This window comes from Erpetoichthys calabaricus, chromosome 6 (genome assembly GCF_900747795.2).
Source record: "Erpetoichthys calabaricus chromosome 6, fErpCal1.3, whole genome shotgun sequence".
NCBI classification, from domain to species: domain Eukaryota; kingdom Metazoa; phylum Chordata; class Cladistia; order Polypteriformes; family Polypteridae; genus Erpetoichthys; species Erpetoichthys calabaricus.
The window spans coordinates 105,745,083-105,772,400 of NC_041399.2; the positions used below are offsets into that span (position 1 = coordinate 105,745,083).

Below are 27,318 nucleotides of genomic sequence, written 5' to 3' on the forward strand. Positions count from 1 at the left end.
GGAGGGCACAATACTTGACTACCTTGGACATGACAAAAGGGTACTGGCAAATTCCCTTAACGGCATCCGCCAGAGAGAAAACAGCATTCAGTACCCCTAGTGGACATTGGCAGTATACGGTTCTCCCATTTGGGTTGCACGGGGCACCTGCAACGTTCCAGCGTCTGGTGGACAGAGTGCTACGGCCCCATCAATCCTATTGTGCCGCCTACTTGGATGACGTAGTCATTTATTCCGGCACCTGGGAGGAACATATACTGCAGGTGTATGCTGTTCTTGCCACACTAGCGAAAGCCGGCCTCCGTATTAATCCCCGTAAGTGTTACTTTGGCTTAAGGGAGGCCAAATATTTAGGCTACCTAGTGGGGCGGGGACAGGTGAAACCCCAATGCTCCAAAATAAAAGACATCTTGGAATGGCCCCGTCCGATAACCAAGAAACAGGTGCAGGCTTTCTTAGGGTTAGCGGGGTATTACCGCCGGTTTGTTCCCCGTTTCTCTGAAAAGGCAGCTCCCTTGACTGATCTGACAAAGAAAGGGTCTCCTGTCTATGTGGTATGGAACCAGAAAGCGGAACTGGCATTCAGTGACTTAAAAAAGGCCCTGACGTCGGCACCTATATTACACACCCCTAACTTCTCTTTACCTTTTCTTCTCCAGACCGACGCTTCGGACACAGGCCTGGGTGCAGTGTTGAGCCAAAGCGTCGACGGTGCCGAACACCCCGTGTTTTACCTGAGCTGGAAATTGTTGGACCGAGAGACCCGGTACGCGGCGGTTGAGAGGGAGGCCTTGGCCATTAAGTGGGCGGTGACTCATCTGTGGTACTACCTGCTGGGTCGTGAGTTCACTCTGGTAACGGACCATGCCGCTCTACAGTGGATGGCCCTGCACAAGGAATCAAACCCTCGTGTCACCAGGTGGTTTTTGGACCTGCAGCCATACAAGTTTACCGTTACTTATTGCCGGGGTCCCCTTCAGGCCAATGCAGATGCCCTCTCCCGGGTTCACGACCTCTCGGTTCGGTCCGCCCGACCCGGTGGGTCTGAGCTGAGGGGGGGGGGGGGGGGGGGGGTCATGTCACGCACGCGCGGTTAGGGAGCCGCGGAACGACCTAAACTGTTGCGCGAAAACATATACCAGACGGGAATGGTGGAGTACTAACCTTTCTCTCTTTATCTCCAACAGAAAGAAAGACACAACACCGCCATGAACCTGCTGAACATGGATTTTCAACACGCCACTTCCGCCTTCCCTCTGTCGCACCCCAATGACGTCAGCAGTCCCATCATCCATCTCGGTTCCTTCCCAGCAGCGCTTCATCCATTTCCGGTCCCTCCCTCATAAATGTTCCCCCCGTCTGCCATGATGGCGAACGGTGTTAAGACAGTTGTATTGATTAATTCGCTTGATTGCACTTTCACCACAGTATATGGGGCCGGAAAACCCCAAACCTTTTTCTGACTTATTGTGTCTTTTTTACAAGACATAGATGTACTGTGTTTATATTTAATTCTTTCAGGGCAGATGTCGACTTTTTTCAAAAGGAGGGGTTGACGGGGCAATCAACTGTAAACGGTGGCAAAACCCACCGTTATGTTTTAGTTGGACTCTCTTACCTAGAGAAATTAGATTCATTGGTTTGACAGAGATTCCCGAAACTCATGTGAGTAGAAAGGAGCAAACGACAGCAAAAATGGCATCAACATCTGTTGAGAGATCGAAGCGAATGTGTAAAGCAAAATACTCTGTGGACGATGTTTTGCACATTATCGCTGAATTGGACTCTGACTTATCAGACTCCGATTTTGACACAAGTGATTGAAAATGAATGTGAGGTAGCAGCATCAGCTGATCGTGGTGCTGAGCATGTTTGTGTAGCTGATGTGCTAATGGCAACGTTCGCCTGGGAAGACCACCACTTACAGTGACAAGAGGTACAAACCAGATAACAATACCCTAAGATCACCACTGCTGCCCCCGTCCCCAGCCATGTAAAGACAGCCTGGGAAAAGCACGCAGTAACAGACGTTTTATGTTAATTTCTGTGTGAAACCACTGCTTTGTGTGCTGTTCAGAAAACTGTTTTTTGGAAAAAAATATTCAGCCCTCAAAGAGTTAAGAAACTGTGCTACTTACTATAGGTCTATTATGCGAAAGGGAAAAAAACCCAAAAGTTTTACTTGGTGTCAATGGTAATTCTAGTTATACATCTGATGGCTAATTTCGTTCAGAAAGGAAAGATGTTAAGGGATGGCTTGCTTTGGTGTGTGTATTCTTACAGCAGTTTAAAACATGACCAGATTTGAACTGATTGCTCGACTACTGTCATTATTAACGTGAGAAACACAGTACACAAGTTCAGCACACACTTTTAAAATTTTTTTCTTGTGGAAAACGCTTTCCCTCGTTTCCCATCTGCTCAGCATAGTACAGCGAGCACAATAAACAAAGCACACAGCACACTTCTTTCTGTTTCTTTTCTTCTCTTTCTCTTTCCATCTCAATTATTTTGCAAGCATTGTCCTCTTCCACCCAACTCTGGCTCCCCAAATGAAGTGAAGTGGCTCCTTTTATAGAGCACCTGGAAGTGCTCCAGGTGTCCCATGATCTTCTAGCAGCATTTCCAGGTGTGGTGGAAGTATTGCAACAAAAACATCAGCTGTTCCTTCAGCACCCCCTGATGAGCCAACAGGGCTGTGGCAAACTCCCACACACATGGAACCCTGTGGGAGTCTGAGGCACCACTGCAATCCAGGGGGGCTGCCATCTAACATTCTGGGGGATGTCATTCCCTGAATATGCTCTCTCCTCTAGTTCTTCATCTATAGAGGTGACCTGACTGTCAGACTAATGTCTGTGTGTGTCCTTAAAGCAATCTGATTGGTCAGATTGGCTTTGGTGACTAAGTTTTAAGGATGATGACACAATACGTTAGAGGTACAAAGTTCAATTCCTGATTACAAAAATTAATTTAAAAAATGTTTTAAAAAAAAGTTAAAATGGAGCATTTCAACAACAACAAAGCTAATAACAGATTGAGCCACATACTGTAGAGTAGCTAAATATTAATGAGGTGCAGCCCAAATTGCCTTCAGAGATGGCAAGTATTTGCAAGAGTACGAATGATGTTTTCAGTGCAGGTATTGAGGGCATATCTGTAATTTTTAGTAGTCAAAAAGTGAACATGAGGTGAGCAAGTCACCTCAAAATGATAGAGTCTGAGATGCAGGCTTTACAGAAACAAGGTCAACAGAGGACGTGCCGGACAAGAAAGGCTGGGACACATAAGGATACTGAAGAAAGGTATAGGAGGAATACTGAGAGTCACTTTCAAAAATACAGTCAACTTCAAACATACAAATAACGTTTTCACTGCTGGTAATGGGAGTTGGTAGTCCAAAAGAAGGTAGAAATCAAGTAAGATGCATTGAAATGAGTCTGAGAAGCAGGCTTTAGTGGACTGTGATCAAGAAAGGGAGTGCAGGACAACCAAGGTTGAGACACACAAGAATACCAAAGACGGGCATACATGTGGGACAAGAGATATCAAATATGAAATATTTTAAAATTAATTCTGTTATCTGTCATTGACAGGTAACATAGCTAGTATATATAAATAAACAAAAAATAAAGAGTTTGACAGTTTTCACCAGTCTCGTGAAAGCTAGGTTTCTTCTAAAGACGGTTGTTCTTTGGATTGCAGGATTAAATATGATTGGCTGAGGACAGATGAAAGTGACATCATTGGCTAACCAAGGTTTTCTGCTCCATTCTAAGGGCAAAAATGAAGAAATGATTAAAATAATTAATGATTAGAATGATTGATGTGAAGTGAGCCAACAGATGACCTACTAAGTTGGGGCCTCAAACTCCAACCTTCATTCAGTTTCTTAACTTGAAGCCAATTCTCGTTGCTAATTAACCCCGTTACTTAATTCCATGGTGTCCATTCTGCCATGGCAGACATTTCCAAAACTGTGAATTTTCTTTTTTAAGAGCGCTGTCAAAATGTTTAGTGGACCTGAGCAGATCAACATTACTGAGGCCTTCACCTTTCTTTATTTTCAGTTATTGTGTGATGAACACAGTTTGTTGTTTATGTGTTGGTACATTTTGTGTCTCAATGTTGTTTGGTTTCTAATTAAGGAAAAAAGAAATAATTAAGGGGCCTGAGTCTTAAGTTGTGCATCAATTAAAATTAAGGTTAAGAGTTAATTAGCAGCAAAATCTGGTCACTAATCAAGAAAAGGGTTAGAATGAAAACCTGCAGCCACAGTAGCTCTCCTGGGGCCTGATGCATAACGGCATGCATAGAATTCACACTAAAACATGGTGTACGGACAAGAACAGAAATGTGTGTACGTACAAAAAAATCCAGATGCATAAATCTGTGTGAAAGCCAACTTCCACGTTCTTCCGCTCCATAAATCCCGGTCAGCGTGAAAAGTAACTCACGTTAGAATTTCAGCGAATACCAAGTGGAGGCAAAGAAAAACTTTCTATTTGTTGGTTTAAACAGTGGTATAAACAACAAAAGGAAGTTGATCAAGTGACAGAGTGTCAGAGAAACTCGAAAGCTCAAGTTCACAAAGTCACACAGTGCCGAAATAAAAAAAGAAGTTGTCAGATATCAAAGTTGCTGTGAAAAGGTGAGTCATAGCCCACTGTCTGAGTGTCATATGAAAGCTTATTAGGGTATAGAGAAAAGAAGAAAAAAAAGGGACACATTGAGAAAAAAGTTTGAAATGTCAACTTTAATCTTGAAATTTACACTTTAATCACGCAGTTTATTTTGTCATTAAAGTAGAACATCAAAAACTTCATCTTTAAATCGTTTAATTTACTAGTTTCTCAAATACCATCGTAACTAAAGTAGTACGTTAAATGCTTTGTTTTGCATGTGTTCTTCTATGTGCTCTGTGTGTGTGAATCACTATGTGCTTCTTAAATGAGCTTTCTCTTCCTCCGACAGGACACAGAGTCTATTACATTCGTGATAGTACAGCTCTCTGAATAATTAAAATACTGAGATGTATACGTGATATCATTTTCATGATGATAGGAGTTAAAGCATGTTATTAAACATGGGAACACAGTGGTGCAGTGATAGTGACGAGCTGGCACCTCGTCCAGAGATTGTTCCTGCTTCCCACATGTAACTTGCTGCGCGACCTTTGATGAAATAATTTATTGCAGCAGTACTGTCTCTTTACAATACAATACAGTTTATTTTTGTATAGCCCAAAATCACACAGGAAGTGCCGCAATGGGCTTTAACAGGCCCTGCCTCTTGACAGCCCCCCAGCCTTGACTCTCTAAGAAGACAAGGAAAAACTCCCAAAAAAACCTTGTAGGGAAAAAATGGAAGAAACCTTGGGAAAGGCAGTTCAAAGAGAGACCCCTTTCCAGGTAGGTTGGGCGTGCAGTGGGTGTCAAAAGAAGGGGGTCAATACAATACAATGCAGTTCACAGAACAGAACAATTCCTCAATATAGTAGGAAATAAAAAATATAAATTTTAGAAGTACAGAGCAGAATTTAACAGTAGATGATATATCCCATAATAAGATTTGGATTTGTGTAGAGTCCTGGAGACCTCATCCTTCAAGCTGCCTCCCCCATTTGGCCATTCCACGGCTGAAACAGTGCTGGGCCAGCCAATCCGATGAAAGGACCCCTCTTTCCCACGATTCCTGCGATCCTCCATCTGGGATGACTTTTCCTTAGGCAGGCAAAACAACTTGGCAGGTGGGCCATGGCACCAAGTGCCACATTTGAGTACCGAGAAGAAAAACAGAATAAGTGAGGGTTAGTATACAATTATAACTGTCATGTTACTTATATTTAAGTGCTAATAACTAACAACAGAGATGCAGTCTGTACAGTTAATCAGCAGCTCTAGTCAGGATATGCTAAACTGAAGTAGTGAGTCTTCAGCCGGGATTTAAAAGCTGAGACCGAAGGGGCATCTCTTATAGTAGCAGGCAGACCATTCCACAGTTTAGGGGCCCTGTAACTAAAAGCTCGACCTCCCACTGTTATTTTATTAATCCTTGGAATCATAAGCAGACCGGCATCTTGAGATTTTAATGTGCACTCAGGTTTGTAAGTCATGATAAATTCAGACAAGTAAGCCGGACCTCGACCATTTAATGCTTTATATGTTAAAAGAAGGATTTTGAAATCTGCCCTAAACTTAACCGGGAGCCAGTGTAAGGATTTAAGAACTGGAGTTATGTGTTCGTATTTTCTTGTTCTTGTAATAATTCTCGCAGCCGCATTTTGGATTAACTGGAGGCTGTATAAAGAACAGTTTGAACATCCAGTGAACACCGCATTGCAGTAGTCAATCCTACTAGAGATAAATGTATGAATTAGTTTCTCAGAATCCTGTTTATTTAAAAAGCGCCTTAATTTCCTAACATTTTTAAGATGGAAGAAACATGTTTTGGACAACTTTGTAATATGCGCTTTAAATGTCATGCTAGAGTCAAAGATAACTCCTAGATTGCGGGCTGATTCAGTAAAATTGACTGGGATTCCCACTGAGTTAAATGATGACAAAATATTGTTGTGATCAGCATCATTCCCTCCAACAATTAACATCTCTGTTTTATCTGTATTTAAAGACAAGTAGTTCTTATTCATCCACTCCTTTAATTCACTAACACAACTAATTAAAGACAGCATTGGAGAAACTTCATCTGATTTAAATGAAAGGTATAACTGGGTGTCATCTGCATACGAGTGAAAATTAACATTATGTTTCCTAATGAGAGATCCCAGTGGAAGCATGTACAGTGAAAACAGTAAAGGTCCCAGTACTGAGCCCTGCGGGACACCATATTGAACTTCTGTGTATAATGATGGAGTACTGTCAGCACATTTCTGTACATATTGGAATCGATTTGATAAGTAAGAACTAAACCAAGCGAGCACGGTGCCTGTAAGCCCAACATCATTTTCTAGCCTGTGCAGTAAAATAGAATGGTCGATGGTGTCAAATGCTGCACTTAAGTCCAACAACATAATTACAGTGGAGTTTCCTTCATCAGAGGATATCAGAATGTCATTTACAACCTGTGTTAGTGCCGTTTCTGTACTATGACCAGTGCGAAAACCAGACTGGAATTTCTCAAATAAATTGTAATGCGTAAGGTGTGTCTGAAGCTGACTGGCGACTACTTTTTCTAGTATTTTAGAGAGAAACGGTAAATTTGAAATAGGCCTATAATTATTTAGTATATGTGGGTCAAGGTCTGACTTTTTAAGTAATGGTTTAATGACTGACTCTTTTAGTGTATCAGGTACTGTGCCATGCAATAATGAACTATTGATAATGTTTAGGATAGGCGCTGCAAGAACATCCATTGCACTTTTTACTAGTTTTGTTGGCACTGGATCTAGAGAACAAGTAGTGGGCTTCATTTTAGAAATTAAACTTAATACTTCCTGCTCAGTTACAGGATTAAAATTACTAAAGTGCTGAGTGCAATGTGAGACAGGGTCTGCTAAGCTAGTATTTGGTTTGTACTGTGATGCAGAGATCTGGGATCTTATATTTTTAATTTTCTCATTGAAGAAGTTCATGAAGTCTGTACTGCTAATGTCTGTTGGTATTTTGCACTGTTGATCTGAATTTCCATTTGTTAATTTAGCCACTGTTCTAAACAGTACCCGAGGATTTTTATTATTGCTATCTACTAATGTAGAATAATATTCTGACCAAGCTTTAAAGAGGGCTTTTTTATATTTATTAACACTCTCTGTCCATGCAATTTGAAAGACATGTAGCTTTGTTGTTCTCCATCTGCGCTCCAGTTTTCGACAATCCTAAAGCAGCTATGGTATTTGGAATGGTTTGGCCATTCTGTGGACCATTATATTGTTACAGGTTAATTACAATCAGATGCCTTAAACTAATAAACAATATGCGGTTAATTTCAATATATTTGATAAAGCCGTATCTGGGATGTGGATCTAAAAAATAAAGGGAAACCACACTTGAACAAAATCAGTGCTTTGATGCTGGGTGCCACGAGTTTGCAAAACCAAGTGGAGAAATTACGTACGCTAAGCATTTAGCTGGCGTGAAAATATGCGTGGCTTTACGCCAAGTTTAGGTTTTATACATAGCAATTTGAGCTTGGAAACGGGAGTTTGCAACATTTTTGTGCGTACACACCATTTATACATGAGGCCCCTGGACTAGAGTTAGAGACCCCTGGTGGCGTGTCGCGGCACGTGCTGTGAACGCGCTAGCGTCTACCTGGATAGGTGCATGAGGTAGACAGGGTGGCAGATTGGCCCATTCTCCAATACTATCCACTTGCAGAGCCACAGCACCATACGTCACCGCAGTTTCAGACTCACAGTTGTAGACCCGCAGTTGTAGACCTGGAAGTGATGTTTTAGGACTGACTTCGTAACATTACTTTCAGAAGGTTTCGGCTGGTCTCGGCAAGTAAGTCTTCTCCAAGTCAGAACTGATGTCATCACAGTTTGAGGACGGAGAATCGGAAGATAACTTTTGGAAAGTTTCGGCATGTCTCGGCAAAGCCCAGAAAAGTAACGTCGGGTCAAAGACCCGTTCAGAAATTAAATGATAAAACTGAGAAGGAAAAACAGTACAACAAACTAAATAATACACATCCTTGTGAAGTTCGGAGGGTTTCTGCCATCACGTCGTGTCATACATTAAACTAAACAATACGGACCGTTTCTGTGAAATACACTATTAACATTTACGTTGTGTTCGGGTCTGTGGGAACCATTTAACATGTTGACAAAATTAAAATCGTTAAGATTTGTGTTATTTGAAAATAGTTTTTTGTTTACATTCATGAAACGAAATATACAATATAATTACAATGTTTGCACCATGTTAGATTTTAGTAAAATGTTAATAATAAAAGTGATTACATTTTTTAAAATGTACTATGCATGCATGCAATATTGTTCTAAATCAATTTAGAATAAACATTTTAGCCAATCTAATATTTTTAAACATGTATGTGAAGAAAACGGCAATACATGTTATACACTGAATTATGCTATATATTAATTGCCTTACATAGAACTGCCCTAATTTTTGTCACTTATTATTATAAGTCACCAAAAAAATACTATTAATAAACCTAATTTATTTATATAGCACCCTTCCTATGCCAAAAATTCAGAAAGAACAACAAGACCTATATAACATTGGCTACAAATATCTCCACTAAATAAAGATAAATACAGGATATACAAAACATTCAAATAGAATAAAAGACAATAATCCAGACTAAAATACAACATATAATACTACAACAAATTTTTGAACAAATAACATCATTTGTGATAATGCAAAACCCGAGTACCTGGACAGGTGGAGGGGGTAAACTGAAAGAAGGGGCAGAATGTCAGGTCTGTTTAATGTCTTCTTAAACAAATGAGTTAAAAACAAATGAATGGAGTCAGCTGATGTCATTAATTTTGGGAGGTCATTCCACAGTCAGGGCACTATATACAGCTGAAGGCCCTGCTGTCACCCACAGAGTGCAGGTTAGTGTGGAGCACAGAATGAGAGGACCTTAGTGGGCAGGTCAATAACAGAATTTGACATTCAATCCTGTAAGACACAGGGAGCAGTGAAGGTGCAGCAGGATAATAATAATAATAATAATTCATTACATTTATATAGCACTTTTCTCAGTATGGCTGGGATGTGCTCGCTGTTGGTGGTCCATGTCAGGACTCTTGCAGTTGAGTTTTGAATCAGCTGGAGCTGTGATATAAGATTAGAAGTGGCACCTGCCAGTAGTGACTTACAATAATCAATGCTGGATGTGATAAAAGCAGGGACAAGATTCTCACCATTAGAAAAGGACAGGAATGAGCAAACATAAGAAAGGTGACACAGGTGGAAGTTTCTTAATATGGCTTACATGGGTGAAATAAGAAAAGGAGGAATCAAAGTGACACCGAGATTCTTTGCAGTAAAAGAACATCTAATGAGATCATCACCCAGAATGGTTGAAGAGGAGCTTGTTTTCTTAAGTTGCACTTTAGTGCCACTTTGCAGGAGTTCAGTTATGTTGCAATTTTATTTTAAAGAGTTTTGCTCTGTTCAGGTTTTAATTTTACTTTAATTCCACTGAGGCAAGTTGCGAGCTGAGAAAGCTGTGATGAAGAGTCACTTTTAACACTGAAATAGATCTAAGCATCATCTGCATAAAAATGATAACCCAGACCAAAGCTACGAATAACTTGCTCAAGGGGAAGCACAGAGATACAGAAGAGCAGAGGATGTCATTTCATTAACAAAGGGAAGTCAGATGGAGGAAATCCTGTGAGAAATTAAGGAGTGAGGGTTACCCTGGACATGACATAAGCTGCATGGCCACAATGCCATATGCAGTAACTTTTACACAAACTGGGACTGGAGCTCCTCAAGATGAAGGTAACAATGCTTAGCACAATAAGGAAAAATAAGCCAGAGCTCCCATCTCAACTACTGGCCACACAGAATAGGCCAGTGAAGACCTTCACGTTTGTCTAAACAAATGACACATCCTTGGTGGACAATGTGACTTGCACAGGGATAGGAGATGCCATGGCCAGAAATGATAATGGACTATAATGCTACAAATAGAGGAGCGGAGAATTTAGACAAAACATTACACTGGATGCTGGCCACAGGCAATTTTTTCAACATGTTGAACATCTCATAAAAAATACTTTTGTCATCTGGACAACCTTGAACCGAGACTGGAACAGGGAGAAGGAGACAGAGCCATCTTGAGGAGCAGGGTAAACCATTGGTGACGCCTCACATGCTACTGGGACGACATGTGCCAAAGACCCCAGCATGTACAGCCATTGTGTTGATTCAACAGTCCAATCCACAGAGGAACCAATGACAGTACCTGTAGTGTGTATATGCATAGTGAATGTTTGTGTGTCTCACTGAGTGAACTGTACAGTTATTACAGTATTGTGTAGAAAATGAAAAGTTCTGCTTGATAAACACACAGAATGTGATCTGAGAGTAAAGAGTAAACAGGTTATTTACATTGCTTGTTAAAATAAAGTGACCATCTGATTAAAAAAAAAAAGTCCCTCAATAGTACATACGTAGAAAAAATGTAATAATAAAGTGAGATTCAACACAATTATCTTGCATGCATCTCAAAGAGAAATTAAAATACGATGTTTGTAAACTACTGTATTTGTGAAGGACTGAAGTGTGAGGCTATCTAAAACTATCATTGAGTGTACTTCAGTAATGTGTGTAGTGACTTATAAAACCATAAAATTACATTATTGCACAGCAGCGTCTTCATAATGTCCAAGACCTCAAATCTTTCACTGCTGTACCAAAATAATGTTCTGTTCTCCAAGGAAACCCTCAAAAAAACACTACAAAAGGAGACATTTTTACTAATTTTCGTGTTTGTTCTGTGATGAAATATTTTTTTAAATTATTTTAAAAGAGCCTTTAGATAGCACTAAGTGGGCTTTAAAAATACTAACATAAGTAAGAAGAACTAATATCAATATTTCAAAATGAGCAGCAGACCCAAAAAAGTCTTGCAGATAAATTGTTTATTTTCAAAAACTACCCACCATCAAAGGAACACAGAAAAATCAAAGTATTATAAACTGAAATCAACAGAGTATTAATGCACAATAAAATACAAGTAACAATCAATGTAGCAACAGACAATAATTATACTGATTCATTAAATATGCAGTTTACTTTAAGTTTCATTTTATCCCGACATTCCTGAGTGAAAAGTTCCATATCATCCCTAAACTGAAAAATAAATAAAAAGGGTTCTTTTGCCAAAATTAAATCTTAGTTTCGACTACATCGATGATGTCCTGGAGAGCTCGGCTTTGGTCCTCCTCCTCCATCTCCAGAAAATGGTGCTCAGACACGGCACCTCTGAACAACTGTCTATGTTGGCGCAACCATTTTACTGCAGTGTGGAGGTCCTTTTTTATTAGTGGTTCCTTTAGATAAAGACCACAAAGAGAATTAAACAAAACATGTATTTCTACATGCCTATTTAAATAATATTAGATATTACATATATACCTCCTCACCTTTAGTGAACACCTTTGTCCTGTACGAAATATTCACACATTAGCCACACAGAGAGAGAGAGAGAGATACCTTCCAACAGCAAAATTCTCCAATAGAATAAAGCACCACCACCTCCTGATCAAGGGTAAATCACACTGCCATGCAGAGGGAAAAAAACAAAGAACATTAAAACCAGTAACATATTAACAAATAATCAGAGACATAAGTGAAAGCTTACAGCTGTGAAGTCAAATGGCGCATTCAAGACAAAGTGCAGAGCATATTGTGGAGCACACAAAAGAATTATTTCAAATTAATATTTAATCTATTTGCATACAGTACAGTGCACACTCTACTTATTGCAATTTATTTATAGTGGTTCTAAAGTATTCCCAACCTAAAAAATAAGTTTCTTTGATTTTCTCACCATCAACATGAATACTCTACAATCCACTGACCCAACCAACTGCTGTGGAAGATTCTGAAATTGAAATTGATTCATATCACCTTCTGCAAGTTACAAAAGAATGTCCATTACTTGTAGTCCTCTCAATGACATCCCTATAAATTAACCTTGATTTTAATTAGTATCCATGTGCCTGAAGATACAAGTAAACAAGTCTTTCACATACAAATGTAAATATCCAATATGTGCTGATAATTAGGTAGAGTAAGAAAATCTTGATGTAAGCAGAATACAAGCACAGCTTCTTAAAGTAGGCATGTGTTGTTTATCAATATTAGTGTGACTGCATTTTGCATGTGAATAACTTAAATATTTAGAATATACACTTGAATTAATTAAAAAAAAATTTGCAATGCTTAGAAACTTAAAACGTAATTAATATCAACCTCATTGTTTTAAATATTACATGTACACACAAATTGGTGATCAAAATTAGAGAACATTTATGAACACTTATTTTTTTCAAATACAGTAATACCTCGGATAACGACCACAATCCGTTCCGAAAAGTGGGTCGTTATCCGAAATGGTTGCTATCCGAAACAATTTTCTCCATAAGGAATAAAGGAAATAGAAATAATTGGTTCCTAGCCCCTGTTGACTCGCTAATATATGAAAGTTACAGGCTATATAGGTATGTTTTTTTAAATGGGAACAGTTATAATACAGTACAAATGATGTTAAATAAAAATAAAAACATTAAAGAAAGCATTTAAACATAAGAAAACATAGGAAAACTTATCGTTTTGACTGGAGTGCCCTCTCAGGGTTGGTAGCGAGATCCTGCCCCAAGTGGAGGAGTTCAAGTATCTCAGAGTCTTGTTCACGAGTGAGGGAAGAATGGAGCGTGAGATCGACAGGCGGATCGGTGCGGCATCCGCAGTAATGCGGGCGTTGCATCGGTCTGTCGTGGTGAAAAAGGAGCTGAGCTGCAAGGCGAAGCTCTCAATTTACCAGTCGATCTATGTTCCTACCCTCACCTATGGTCATGAGCTATGGGTAGTGACCGAAAGAACGAGATCGCGAATACAAGCGGCTGAAATGAGTTTCCTCCGCAGGGTGTCTGGGCTTTCCCTTAAAGATAGGGTGAGAAGCTCAGTCATCCGGGAGGGGCTCAGAGTAGAGCTGCTGCTCCTCCGCATCGAGAGGAGTCAGATGAGGTGGCTCGGGCATCCGATCAGGATGCCTCCTGGACGCCTCCCTGGTGAGGTGTTCCAGGCACGTCCAACCGGGAGGAGGCCCCGGGGAAGACCCAGGACACGCTGGAGGGACTATGTCTCTCGACTGGCCTGGGAACGCCTTGGGATTCTCCCGGAAGAGCTAGAAGAAGTGGCCGGGGAGAGGGAAGTCTGGGCATCTCTGCTCAAGCTGCTGCCCCCGCGACCCGACCTCGGATAAGCGGGAGACAATGGATGGATGGATGGTAGCATTGGTAGGCTTGGCTATGACCGACTGAAAATGCAATGTGTAGGAACAAAATCATTATGAATAAGCACATAACATAATTCTGTAACTAAAAACTAAAGAAATGACACTACAGCATGGAATAAAAAAAAAATGTGGAATCTTACCTTTCTAGTGAGGCGATTACGACAGCAAAGGGAGGGTCACGGCAGAGGAGGGGGGGCATATGACAGAAATGCTACGTATGGCAGAAAACAATAGCACTATGAATAAGCACATAACATAATTCTGTAACTAAAAACTAAAGAAATGACACTACAGCATGGAATAAAAAAAAAAATGTGGAATCTTACCTTTCTAGTGAGGCGATTACGACAGCAAAGGGAAGGTCAACGCAGAGGAGGGAGGGCATATGACAGATACGCTACGTATGGCAGAAAACAATAGCACTGGGTAACTTTAATACGTAAACACATTTTACTGTTTACTGTACATAACTTTATTTTACGAAACTAATTTACAAAACACTTTTTTTTTATTTTTATGCTTTTTTTTTTTTATGGAGGTGTGGGGAGGAAGGGGTGGAATTACTGCTTAGAGGGGGAATCCCCCTCCATGAGAACATCGGGGGATGTCCTCTGTCGCTTTGAGGTTGAAGAAAAAAACTTATCCAGTGTCTGTTGCTTCTGCCTTTTTTGTAGCACTTTTCGATAATACGACATCACATTATCATTGAACATGTTCAGGCTCCTACTGCCTACCGCACTGTTTGGGAAAGATTTTTCTACAAACAATTGCAATTCCCCCCACTTAGCACACATTTCTTTAATCACTGAACTTGGGACTTCCTCCTTCCCTTCCTCTTCCCCCTCCGAAGACATATCCTCAGCCAAATTCTTTTCTTGCTCAGCCTGAAGGTGCTGCAACTCTTCAGTAGTGAGTTCATTACTGTGCTCCTCCACAAGTTCTTCAACATCGTTATTATCCACCTCCAACCCCGTGCTTTGGCCCAGGGAAACAATTTCATCAACAATTTCTGGTTCGAATCCTTCAAAATCTCGCTCTGGAACACAGTCTGGCCAGAGTTTCCTCCATCCTGCATTCATATTACGGTAGGTCACTTGGTTCCATGCATTATCAATAAGATGAACACAATTCAAAATGTTGAAATGATTCTTCCAAAATTCCTTCAGAGTTAAGTTGGTATCGTTCGTTATATCGAAGCACTTTCTGAATAAGGCTTTCGTGTACAATTTCTTGAAGTTTGAAATGACCTGTTGATCCATGGGCTGCAGCAATGGGGTTGTGTTCGGTGGCAGATAACGAACTTGAATAAAGTCGAACTCTTCTTCTAAGTACTCGTCGATGTTTGGAGGATGTGCTGGAGCATTATCCAGCAGGAGAAGGCATTTGAGGGGAAGGTTGTTCTTCTCTAGGTATTCTTTCACAGCCGGGGCAAAAACTTCGGTCACCCACTCGACAAAAAATTGGCGGGTCACCCAAGCTTTAGAATTAGACCTCCACATAACAGGCAATTTCTGTTTTATTACATTATGCTTCTTAAATACTCTTGGATTGTCCGAATGGTAGACTAACAGCGGCTTCAGCTTAAAATCCCCACTGGCGTTACCGCACAATAGAAGAGTTAGCCTATCTTTCATAGGCTTGTGCCCTGGCAATGCTTTCTCTTCCTTCGTTATGTACGTTTTATTCGGCATCTTCTTCCAAAACAGGCCTGTTTCATCCGCATTAAATACCTGTTGCGGGACGTAACTTTCTTCTTCTATGATTTTTTTGAATTCTAGGATGAACTTCTCGGCCCCTGCCTTGTCGGAACTAGCTGCTTCCCCATGCCTTATGATGCTGTGGATGCCTGTTCTGTGCTTAAATTTTTCAAACCAGCCTCGACTGGCTTTGAAAACAAAATCACTCAAAGCACTTGTCTGTGGGGTTTTCTTCTTCAAATCTTCGTAGATTTGCAGCGCCTTCTCACTAATGAATGCCTCACTGATGCTAGCACCTTCTAACTGTTTTTCATTTATATACACAAGCAACAACTTTTCTACTTCGTCTATTATTTGAGGCCTTTGCTTTGTTATAATAGTCATTCCTTTTGACACATTAGCTTCTTTAACCTGCTCCTTTTTCTTTAAAATCGTCGAGATTGTCGACTTTGATATGCCGTATTCTCTTGCGATATCCGACACATGCATGCCTCGTTCATACTTGGCAATAATTTCTTTTTTCAATTCAATTGTTGGCCGCTGCCTTATTACTGCACTGCTACCAGCTTTCTTAATCTTCTTTGGAGCCATGATTGAGGGCTATATATTATTAAATAAAGCAACAAAATCACTAAATAAGAAGGATGCACACCGATAAAGATAATGAACGTCTGTTCGTAACCGTGTCTCGAGCGCAAAGGAAGATGGGAAGCTGGCCGCTGTCCGCTGGTCGCGTGTGCGTCGCTATCCGAAATTTTGTTCGCTATCGGAGGCAAATTTTTAGTGAAATTATTGGTCGTTATCCGAATTGTTCGTCATCAAAGGCGTTCTCTAACCGAGGTTCTACTGTATTGTTAATCTTAACTATGCAAAGTGATACAGGTGATCACCAGTACCTAATAATTCAATACGAAATATAAAATTTGCAGAAAGAAAATGTAAAGAAAGCAAAACAGGGGTGATATATACTGTGCATATTTCCAGGCCCTTGTAAGCTCTTCAGCCACTGTATTTTGAATTAAATTAAGTCTGTTATCAGCCACAAAGCCTTATGGTGATCCATGTAGAAGTAATAAAAGCACAGAAAAGTTATTTAGCATCATGGAATGCTAACATAATCTAAGTTTTGCAATATTTCTTAAGTAAAATGAAGGCTACTCTAGATACATGTTTAGTATGTGTATCAAATGAAAGATCATAATTTTCACTGTAGATATACCCAAGTTTAGAATTAGTGTATTGTGAGTGATAGGGGTGCCATCTACAGACATGTTACATTCAGATTGACATTTTTAGCAGCTTTCGAACCAATGACTAGCACTTCTGTTTTGTTAGAATTCAACAAATGAAAATTTCAAGGAATCTATTTTCTACTAGGTAAACCTCTATTTTAGAACACTGAGATGGTTCATGTAGTTGATCAGATGAATATCATGGTCTATAGTATCAAATGTGGCACTTACTGTAGATACAATACTATGGGCCTAAAAATGCAACCATGGTCAGTGGAGTGCAAATCATTGAATACTTTGACTAAAGCAGTACCTGGGTAAAAATGTTACAAGAGATTACTTTTATTTGCAAAAATACAGAGAACCGCTTCCTCTAAACTTTAGAAATACAAGAAAGATTAGAAAATTGGTCTATAATTTGATAGATCACAGTTAAAAAGATTTTTTTTACCTTAAGAAGAGGTTATTAGCCATTATAAATAATGTAGGTACATATCCAAGATTTAAAAACTAATTTATAATACTTAAATGTGGCTTACCAAAGAGAAAGTAAAAGATCTTTCATAAATGTAATAAGAAAATGAAGGAAGATTTAGACTTGTTAACTAATGCACCAAATTCTGAACATTCAATTTGGGCAAAGGATTTTATTTTCTCAGCTTTCTTAAACGCAACATCATTTGACACTACTTCACTGGCTAAATAAGAAAACATAATTTATTATAAAGTGGTGTAGAATTTTGAAGCTTATCCCTAGATTACTTTCTCATTTAAAGACTTAATGTTTATTGTTTCATTTTCATTAAAAAGTCACGCCCACCCCCCAAAAAAAGAAAAGAATTAAAAGTTAAATAAACACTATGTTAACATTCGTTAGGAAATGAATGGATGGATGGCTGGATGAATACAATTTATAAAATATATAACAAACAATAAAATGGAACTTAAGATATCTTAATTTAAGTTAAATATCTAAAAGTACTGGGAATGTTCTGTTCATCAAGAACAAGAACTTTGGGCAAAATGCATTTTTATCGTATTTTGCTGACAATGCAACATTAAGTGTCCATTTCTCCAGTTTTTATGAGGCAAACCACCGTAACCAGTGTTGCAGTCATTAATAATTAGCTCACCAACCAAAGATTACATACATGTAAACGTATCGTTAACTTTTCAAACTGTTTTGAAAAAGTTTTGCAAAATGTACGGTTATATAATTACTCTGTATAGTTAAGAATAACAATAAAAATAATAATAACAATACCATGCTGTTTTCTGTCATATTTTGTTTGTGCTCGAAAATGCTGCGCTCGTGCTAAAAACTAAGACCTGAGGGGGGTATTTTTCGTACGTGGATTACTCGCTTAGCCGGATGTAATTGTTGACGATTTGGCCTGATCCTGGATCTGTCGGTTTTTTGAAACTCTTGCTGGAAGTGTTGTCATAGCAACACATCCAAATCCGCAAACCTGCTCGGAGCAGGTTTGTTTTACGTAAACAAGGATTAGTTTACACACGTGATCAGTGACGGTGCGTGGAAGTCATCCAGTCAGGGCTTCGCTGTTCATGAATGAGCGACCAATTGATATTGGTGCGCAAATTATACGAAGAGAATTTCATATAAAGAGGGTTTTGCGCGATCGGCAAGATCCTTTATTGCCCCCGGAGGAAATTCTGTACGAAAGATACCGCTTTAGCCGAGGGGGAATATTGTACCTCAAAGATTTATTAGCTACGTATATTCGAAGTCAAACTCGGCGAAGTCGGGCTCTCACAACCACACAGACAGTAGGCATTGCTTTGAGGTTTCTTGCAAGCGGCACTTTTTTATATACTGTAGGCGATGCGGAACAGCTATCGAAAAGTGCAGTTTGCCAGGCAATTCGTAAAGTCTGTTTGGCTCTGAAACATTTCCTTCACGTTTTCATTGTGTTTCCTGGACACCTGCATGTGCAGACAATAAAAGAGGTGTTTCATGCCATTGCAGGTAGGTAATACACAGGCTAAAACACCCACAGTTCCATAAAGAATCCTACAATCAGCCTAACATTCTCATTACCAGGATTTCCAAATGTGATTGGGGCACATGGAACTGATCAGAGTGGAGTTTGATCAAACATTATTTGGAAAATGTACCTCTCCTCCTGATGAATAATCAGACACAGTGTCTTCATCAAATATTTGACCTTCGTTAATATCTCGTTGGTCAGACACAGGTTCAAGGGATATGACATTCCCTGCAACTGACCCAACAAAAAAGAGGGCTATATGGAACATACCCATAGCACACATGGAGGACAAATATGCAATGACCATCCTTTACCTGAAATGAAGTGACCACTGCTTCCTGCCACTGGTTCTGAGGAGGAGCTTCCCCCTGGAATGCCCTCAGGAACAGGGCGATGGGCATTTTGCTGGAGAGCCAACTCTTCTGCAGGGGTTAGGTCTGGACCGCGTGGACCTCCACCAGTTTTTTGCTTGTCTGCCTCCTTATTAGCTTTAAAATGAATGTTTTTTATATTATATATGATTCTTTATGTCAACAATTCTTTAAATAGTTATATACCAATATTTACCAGTTTGAAGTATATTCTTGTACTTCACTTTAACCTGTTCCCATGTTCTCCTTGTGCTCACGTTTGATCTGGAATTATGACATATTAAATAATAATTAATCTGACACATAAGAAATGAGACGCTGCATTCAGTAAGTACAATGTACACTACTTAGCGTTTAATTTTTTTGGCCACTTTTTGCCAGCTGTCTTTTCTGGTCTGGGCTGCTTTTGCAGTGTTACCCCTTGTGTATATTAAATCTTGAAATTCTTCGTGTCCTTCGAATAAAAGGTCTTGCGCCGCGTGTGTGAAAAAAAATGCGCCCGTTCTTTCGTCATTTTGTTTCAGCCTATCAAAGACTTGCTGATCATGTTTTCTAGACTCAATATAAATGGGCTTTTCACTCAGCGCGGGCGCGCGCATTCATCTCGTATGATTAGATCCAGCTACACTAATCTAATACACAGCTGTGTTTGAAAAACCGACTTATCTGGATGAGTTTCACTGGCATTAACTCATCCAAGATGAGGCACCTGATCTCGGATGGTTTAAGCGACATACGAAAAATACCCCCTTGTTGTGTTCGATAAATGGAGGCGTTGTTTTCACCTTGACTAGAAAGGTAACATCACTTCCGGGTCTAAAACTGCGGGTCTACAACTGCGGTGACGTATGGTGCTGTGACTCTGCAAGTGGATGCTTCTCGATTGGCTGGGCAATCTTGGCGCTTATATTTAAGGAGTAACCGGCCAACAGGAGTCGTTAGTGGACCTAAAGGCGAGGTAGGAGTAAGCACTGCTGAGCTATTGGAGAAGCAGTTGTGATTTTAGCAGCTTTGTAAATAAATATTCTATTGTATATAAAGTTATATATCTCCTAGTGGTCATTTTTGGTGGAGGTATATATACTTATTTGGTGCCGGGATAGTTTTTGATTTTGGGTTTGGTGCAATTGTTTTTGTACATACACACACTTGTTTTTGCTATAGTGCATTTTTTTCTTTCCTGTTGGAGGAGCTTCTTGAGCCACAGATAAAAGAAGACAACTTTCATTATTGGAGTGTGTGTGTGTAGTTTTTGTAGGAGTGCACTGTTTTTGTAAATACACCATAGTTTTCCTTTTTTTTGTGTTTTGTTTTTATTTATTTCTGAAGAAGTGTCAGTGCTGAAGGACTGTGTCTCAAAGCCCATCTGACACTACTGCATTTTTGGTTGTACAGCACTTTTGTAAATAAACGTGCACCATTCACCCTTCAATTTTTGTCTGTGTTTCATCTCTCCACTGATCCTGTTTGGTTCATAAACTATCAGATGTCCAGAGTGTAGGCTGGGGCCACTTCCCACTACACGGGATATCACAGATGCACACTGTTGTTAAATTTGTAGTTATGAAATTTTATTTCTAATCTGCAACTGGTTGACCTAGAATAGATTCTGGCACCCCACAACACTGAACTGGATTAAGCAGGTTTGGTAGCAAATGCTATTTGTAACGTCTAGTATTACTAAAAGTTTAAGACCGGATGTCGCATCACTAACATTCTAACCCGTTACCTGTAATCTATTTGCAGAATAATAAACACTTGTTTAGATTAAAAAATAACACTGACACTATTGCTAAAGTGTTACACGGCTCTCTTACTCGATAGCATGAATGTTAGTTTGTGTGTTTGCCTACTCTAATAGACATAACCAAATAAAGTTCATCACTTAGAAGGGCAAAATTATTAACTTTGCAATAGGCTCACAATGCACGTCTCACCAACATGATTGACACCACTTTCTGGAACGTGCATTTAAAGGTTAAACTCTGAGTCATGTATTCACTGTCTTGATCTAATCTGTACACACTTCAAAGAATAACGTCTAAATATCAGAAATGTGTTGGACGAAGGGCAACCAGAAACAAGGGGAACAGCAAAAGAGAAAAAATGTTTGTGATAATAGTAAAAATAATTTTATTTTTTTGTTAATTAGTTTTGTGAAAGTAGAAGTAATGCAACCAGAATGCCCTGCGCAGAATAATAAAGTTGTATTTGGCTTCAATTGTGCCTGCAATAAAGTCACACACATACACCACATCCACACACACAAAAATAAAGGGCCTGAATGAGAGTAATTCCATGCCAGACCAGGGGGTGGCGGAGTGCACTAACTCTTTCACTTCTCTGCAGACCAGTTACGGGAAATTCCTCCTGGCCCTGATGATGTCACTTCCAGTTTTAGCCTTAATTATGCCACTTCTGGTTCCACCCCCACTGATGATGTCATTTCTGGAACCGGGCCCAGTGACATCACTTCCAGTTCTGGCCCTACTGATGACGTCAATTCCGATCCCAGCCCCAATGGCACCACTTCCGGTTCCAGCCCCAGTGATGACATCACTTCCTCTGCTCTCCCTTAAAGTTGCCATCTGTGTGCCTGCAAATCAGTCCAGTTGTGGACTCCATCCTATTCCAAACCTTTTTTTTGTGTGCTTAATATATATATATATATATATATATATATATATATATATATATATATATATATATATATATATTAGGGGGCTCTGTCCCCTACTCGCTTTGCTCACCAACCCCTGGGTTTGGTCCTGTGGAAATACAATTTAAATTGTTTTTTTATGGGAATTGTTATATATGCAGTGTGTTCACTTTTTATTTTAAAACTTCAGTAAAAACAATATTTGGAATGAAATTTTCTTCAAGATCCCATTGAATTTTGATTCCTTGTTGGTCTTACAGCGTGATAATGCTGTAAATAAATAAACCGACTTTTTCAAATGTTTGTCCTTGTGATTTGTTAACTGTCATTGCAAAAGCTATTCTCACAGGATACTGTAAATGTTTTAATATGAATGGCATATCAAGATCTCCTGTTTGCCCGAACACCATTTTGAGCTCATTCAATAAAAATAAGACTTTTTGATAAAACAATCTACTTACGGAAGTGGAAATATCCAGAGCCAATGTAGCTGATGGCATTGTTCTCTGCGGATTTCTGGCCATTGTGGATTGAACATCATTGTAATAAATAAATCTGGCCGACCAATAGTTCTGGATATTGCCATTGCATCATGATATAACTGTTGCAATGCTCTTCGACTACCTTGATATGATGATGGTAATGTTACTGCTTTACCTATTTTGAATTTGTCTGAACTATTGATATTTGAATTTTGAACATGATCAATGAGACCTTGCATATGTTCCATTGTAAGTTTATCCATCCATCCATTATCCAACCCGCTATATCGTAACTACAGGGTCACGGGGGTCTGCTGGAGCCAATCCCAGCCAACACAGGGCACAAAGCAGGAACCAATTCTGGGCAGGGTGCCAACCCACCGCAGGAAAGTTTAGCTTGATTCAATTTAATAAAGAAGAGATGATTAGCTGTGACTTTTACATACACATTAATAATGTAATGTTGCGATAGTTGTTGAGATGATAGAAGTGGGTTAAATATATGGGAACGTATCGCTCATTTTCACCCGAAATATTGTGTGGGTGTTATTCGTTTTTCTGAATGCGTTTGTTTCATATTGTACGACCATCCTGTTGCACCTTCTGGGAAAAGCAAAGGAAAGAATAAAGGGTCGGCATGTGGCGATGTATTTGACATAAATGATGAATCATGCTTTGCCTTTGGATATACATGAATATCTACTCTGTCTTGGATATGTCCGTCTTTTGAAATATTCTCGCTTACAATTCGTCACATGTGGGTTTATTAGAAATGTGACTGTGATCTTTCGGATACATATAGAAATCCAAGAAAATTTTGCTGATACATTTCGTGTAAAGTGTGATACTTTTGGATGTATGGATTTGTATCCATTATTGGCTGTATAATTTCTATTACATCGTTTAACTCTTTCGATTCTATGTTGCATCGCTTCTCCGTGATCATAAATATACACCTGACCAAAGTGGGTTTTTCGAAATTAAACTTATCATAGCTGTAATTGTTATGGGAAGACAGATTCTCATAGTGTATGGTCCATTATTGTGTGTGATGCTAACGCGAAAAGATTATTGTAGATGTGTATATTTTGCCTGTAGTGTATGTGGATTTCATTTTCACCAAACAACAAATCTTTTAATTCTTGCGGAAACTCCTCTTCATTGGGAAGCAGCAGTACTTTTCCTTGATGGCAACATGAATTAGACGATCTACAAGTCTCCAACTTAAACTTTAAAGCCTTACAATATTTACATACTTCCGACATATCACCTATGTCCATATATTTATGGAGAATCCACTACATCCATTAAACAATGTCATCTCCAGACAGAGGAGCAGTTTCAGCGACAGACTGCTGTCACTGTCCTGCTCCACTGACAGACTGAGAAGATCATTCCTCCCCCAAACTATGCGACTCTTCAATTCCACCAGAGGGGGTAAACGTTGAACATTATTCAAGTTATTGTCTGTTTTTTACCTGCATTTTTTATTACTCTTTAATTTAATATTTTTTGCTGCTGGAGTATGTGAATTTCCCCCTGGGATTAATAAAGTATCTATCTATCTATCTATCTATCTATCTATCTATCTATCTATCTATCTATCTATCTATCTATCTATCTATCTATCTATCTATCTATCTATCTATCTATCTATCTATCTATCTATCTATCTATCTATCTATCTATCTATCTATCTATCTATCTATCTATATTTGATCTCTGTTTGCTGTTCCGTTATTTCACCTAGTAATAATTTCCGTTTGTTTGAGTGAATGGGATCTGTACTCTCTTTTTTTGACACTTTCAAATTTTAGTACTGTCATATTTCTGAACTTGCTCTGCGTGTGTATCGCACCAAGGTTTTTTTTGAGCCTTTCAAATTCCTCTGCCTTCATAATCTGTAACCTGCTCTGCATGTATATGGTGAAACCGTTTTTGAACATCTTTATGAAGTTCTTCTGTGTCTTTTACTCTTTGTTGTTTATTTCTGACCCTGTTTGGACCTGCAAGGATTTCAATTCCACTCGTTCCAGGCTGATTATTATTTTCCTTGCCTAGGTCACTGTCTCATGGGAACATGCTTCCAATGGATGTCAGTATAATGTGACTTGGCCGTGTCGCAGGAAGTGAAAGTGTCTCTGCCCCTCTGAAGTGTCTCTCTTCAGAAGATCACGTCTTGTTTTTTTTTATAATAGAAAGATATATACTGAGATATATACCCAGGGGGGCTGTCATCAAGTGTTCCGGGGACATAGTGTGCATCTCATTGCTGCTCCCCCAGATCCAGTGTCAAAGGGGCATCCCGGCTGGGCATGGGTCCCTGCTGTCCGCCACAATGTGCATACTGCTGTTCAAGAGCAATTTTGTTTAATTTACATAATATAGACTCAAACTTTTTAGAGAAAAATGAAATGCTTAAAAAGGAAACTAAATGTTTTCTGAAATGTCATACCTCAAACACATATTTCTTGAGAGTCTTGACAGAGTCAGACAGTGTTGTTAAACCACTCTTTTGCATCGAATCCCTCCACAACTTGTTCCCTCCAGTTCCTGCTCCTATCTCATGTCCACAGGTTTCTGTGTACAGATCCACCAGTGATGACTCCGTTCAAAGCATTGTTAAGTATGTGGTATTGTGAACTAAGAAATTTGCAGACATCCTACACTGTAAACAATTTGCTTGTAAACAAATAGCTTGTCAACAGTAACTATGCCATTTCGTGTTGTCTAGTAGGCTGAATGTATGTGAATTCATTTTTATTAATTTTTGCAGGTTCAGTATAGATATTGGTACAGTCATATTAGATGTGAAATACCTGCAACATTAATTTGAACAGTTTAAAAAAAAACAATTGGATATGAGCCAAAGCTCAGAATTGAGCCGCTTTTAACTGCAGTCTGAATGCAGCCTTAGTAACCTTTCTTAACTGATACTGTTGACTTAAAAATTTTCAACGTATTTTTATCATTGCAATTTATCTCTAGCATTGCTTCTGCCCCTTTGCCCCCATAGATGTTGCCTATGTTTATACTAAGAAATCTTTTTAATATTTGATGTGTCAGGACCAGATTCTTTCCTTTTTGGAGTGCATAAAAATTGTGTTATCCACAGATTCTGTTCCTTTACCATTTATGGTTTACTCCCTTAAAGAAGCCATCAAGTGAATTTTCTGAGACTTTAATAAACCTCTTTTGTTATTTTTTCCTCCCTTTGTAATACATCAGTATCACCACTTTACCACGGCTTCTGCTATTTGCTGATCCTTCCCCCGGTGGCTCCCATTCATCAGCACAGTCGTTGTTACTATCTGTGTCATTTGATTGTGATGATACCTTTTCTACTATCTTGTAGGAAAACCATTTGTTTGCTGCTCCAGTGGTCTTGGAAAAGCATTGCTAGAACATGTACACTACAAAAGATAATGCTCATATGCAAACAAAATTGAATTCCAAATTCATATTTTTAGTCAAACCTGCCTTAGAACACCAAAAAACACTGTATGTCAAAGAAATATTCTCTATTTTTAGAGTAGTAATTCAATTTACCATACAACACAAAAGTTACCTTGTTATATATTCTAGTATAACTTGGACACACACTAGCCAATTAATGAGATACATCCATCTGTTCTGCCTCAGAGACACTGTAAGCATTTTAAAGAACAGCACAGTGGAGAGGTGACATTAACTAAGACATGCTAAGATTACAAATCAAGAGTCAAGTCAATCCTTTGTCAAAAACAAATTGTGATAATAAAAGACAGAAATAAAAGTCTTAAACCAGTAACACACCAAAAAAAGATTGCTGAAAAATGTGTGCTGTTTATCCAGTCTGAGACATCAGAATTGTACAGAGCTGAACTTCATACCCTTGACCAATAATGACATGAACAGAGTCCTCCTAAGTATGTAAGAAATACCGTTAATCCAAGGGTTCCAAAGTGAGCTAATGCCCAAATTCTCAGGAGGCCAGAAGAATACTTTGAGGCTGGCAGGTAGTAACTCGTATACTGCAGTGTCATCATTTAGCAGGTAGCCAGGATTGTACCATTTAGGTCTGGCCTTTTGAATGTTTTTCAGAGCTCAGTAATGTGAGCTAAAGAGGATTACCTTACCATGACATTGAGTCCATAATGGAGTTTAAAGGCTTCCACCAGTGAGGGTTACATTGAATCAGGAGTAGAGCTGGGTAAGTTTCACTGGTATGGAAAAAGAGAAGTGAGGGATTTGTAGAAAGAAAGAAAGCAGAAGATGAGACATGAGAACAAATCAGACAAGACAATGAACCCAGAATGACAGCAGCATTTCTGTTTCTTTTTATCTATTAATTATTCCTACAGTTATGTGTTTTTAAAAGGAAAAAAATACCTTTTTCACTCAAGCCTTGACTCTGTTGTAATTATTTACATGAAACTTTGCCTAAGCTCCACTAATTATTGACCTGTCTAAAATCTTCTTTAAAATGATTAACTAGTCATTTGACGCTTTGGGATTACACCCTGCTTAAACATTCAAGGATACTCTAAAATATGCATATGCTAAAATGTTGAGAAACGGGATTCCTGACCCCCCTCAGTGGAACTGTTGCCTCTCCTTTCTTCGAGCTCCTACTTCAGAAGATCACTAAGGTAGGATTTGTTTTAATTACTGTATGAAAATAAAGGTCAGCTACCATATGGTGTTGCTTTTTGCAGCTCTATTCAGCAATGCAGCAGATGTGCCTGGTAGAGTCAAGCAGCAAAAACAGATTCCTGGGAATACTCAAATAATTAAATTTTTAACTGTAAAATGAATGCACTAATTATTGATTACTATAGACGTTCAGTTAATATTCTATAATGTAATAAAACAGACCTATCTACTATAAATCTATACAGTCATGTGAAAAAGTAAA

At 39.0% G+C, this 27,318-nt stretch overlaps 1 protein-coding gene across 1 annotated transcript; it reads right to left on the reverse strand.

Moving 5' to 3' along the window:
- Window positions 1–14,531: 14,531 nt before the first annotated feature.
- Window positions 14,532–16,259, reverse strand: LOC114656582 (tigger transposable element-derived protein 1-like). The gene has a single exon (XM_028808222.2). It carries the CDS (start codon window positions 16,257–16,259, stop codon window positions 14,532–14,534), a length of 1,728 nt encoding a protein of 575 aa, XP_028664055.2.
- Between the last annotated feature and the right edge of the window lie 11,059 nt (window positions 16,260–27,318).

Bases quoted from the DNA above. Each gene is read 5' to 3' on its own strand.
- LOC114656582 (XM_028808222.2), bottom strand. From the start codon at position 16,259: ATGGCTCCAAAGAAGATTAAGAAAGCTGGTAGCAGTGCAGTAATAAGG.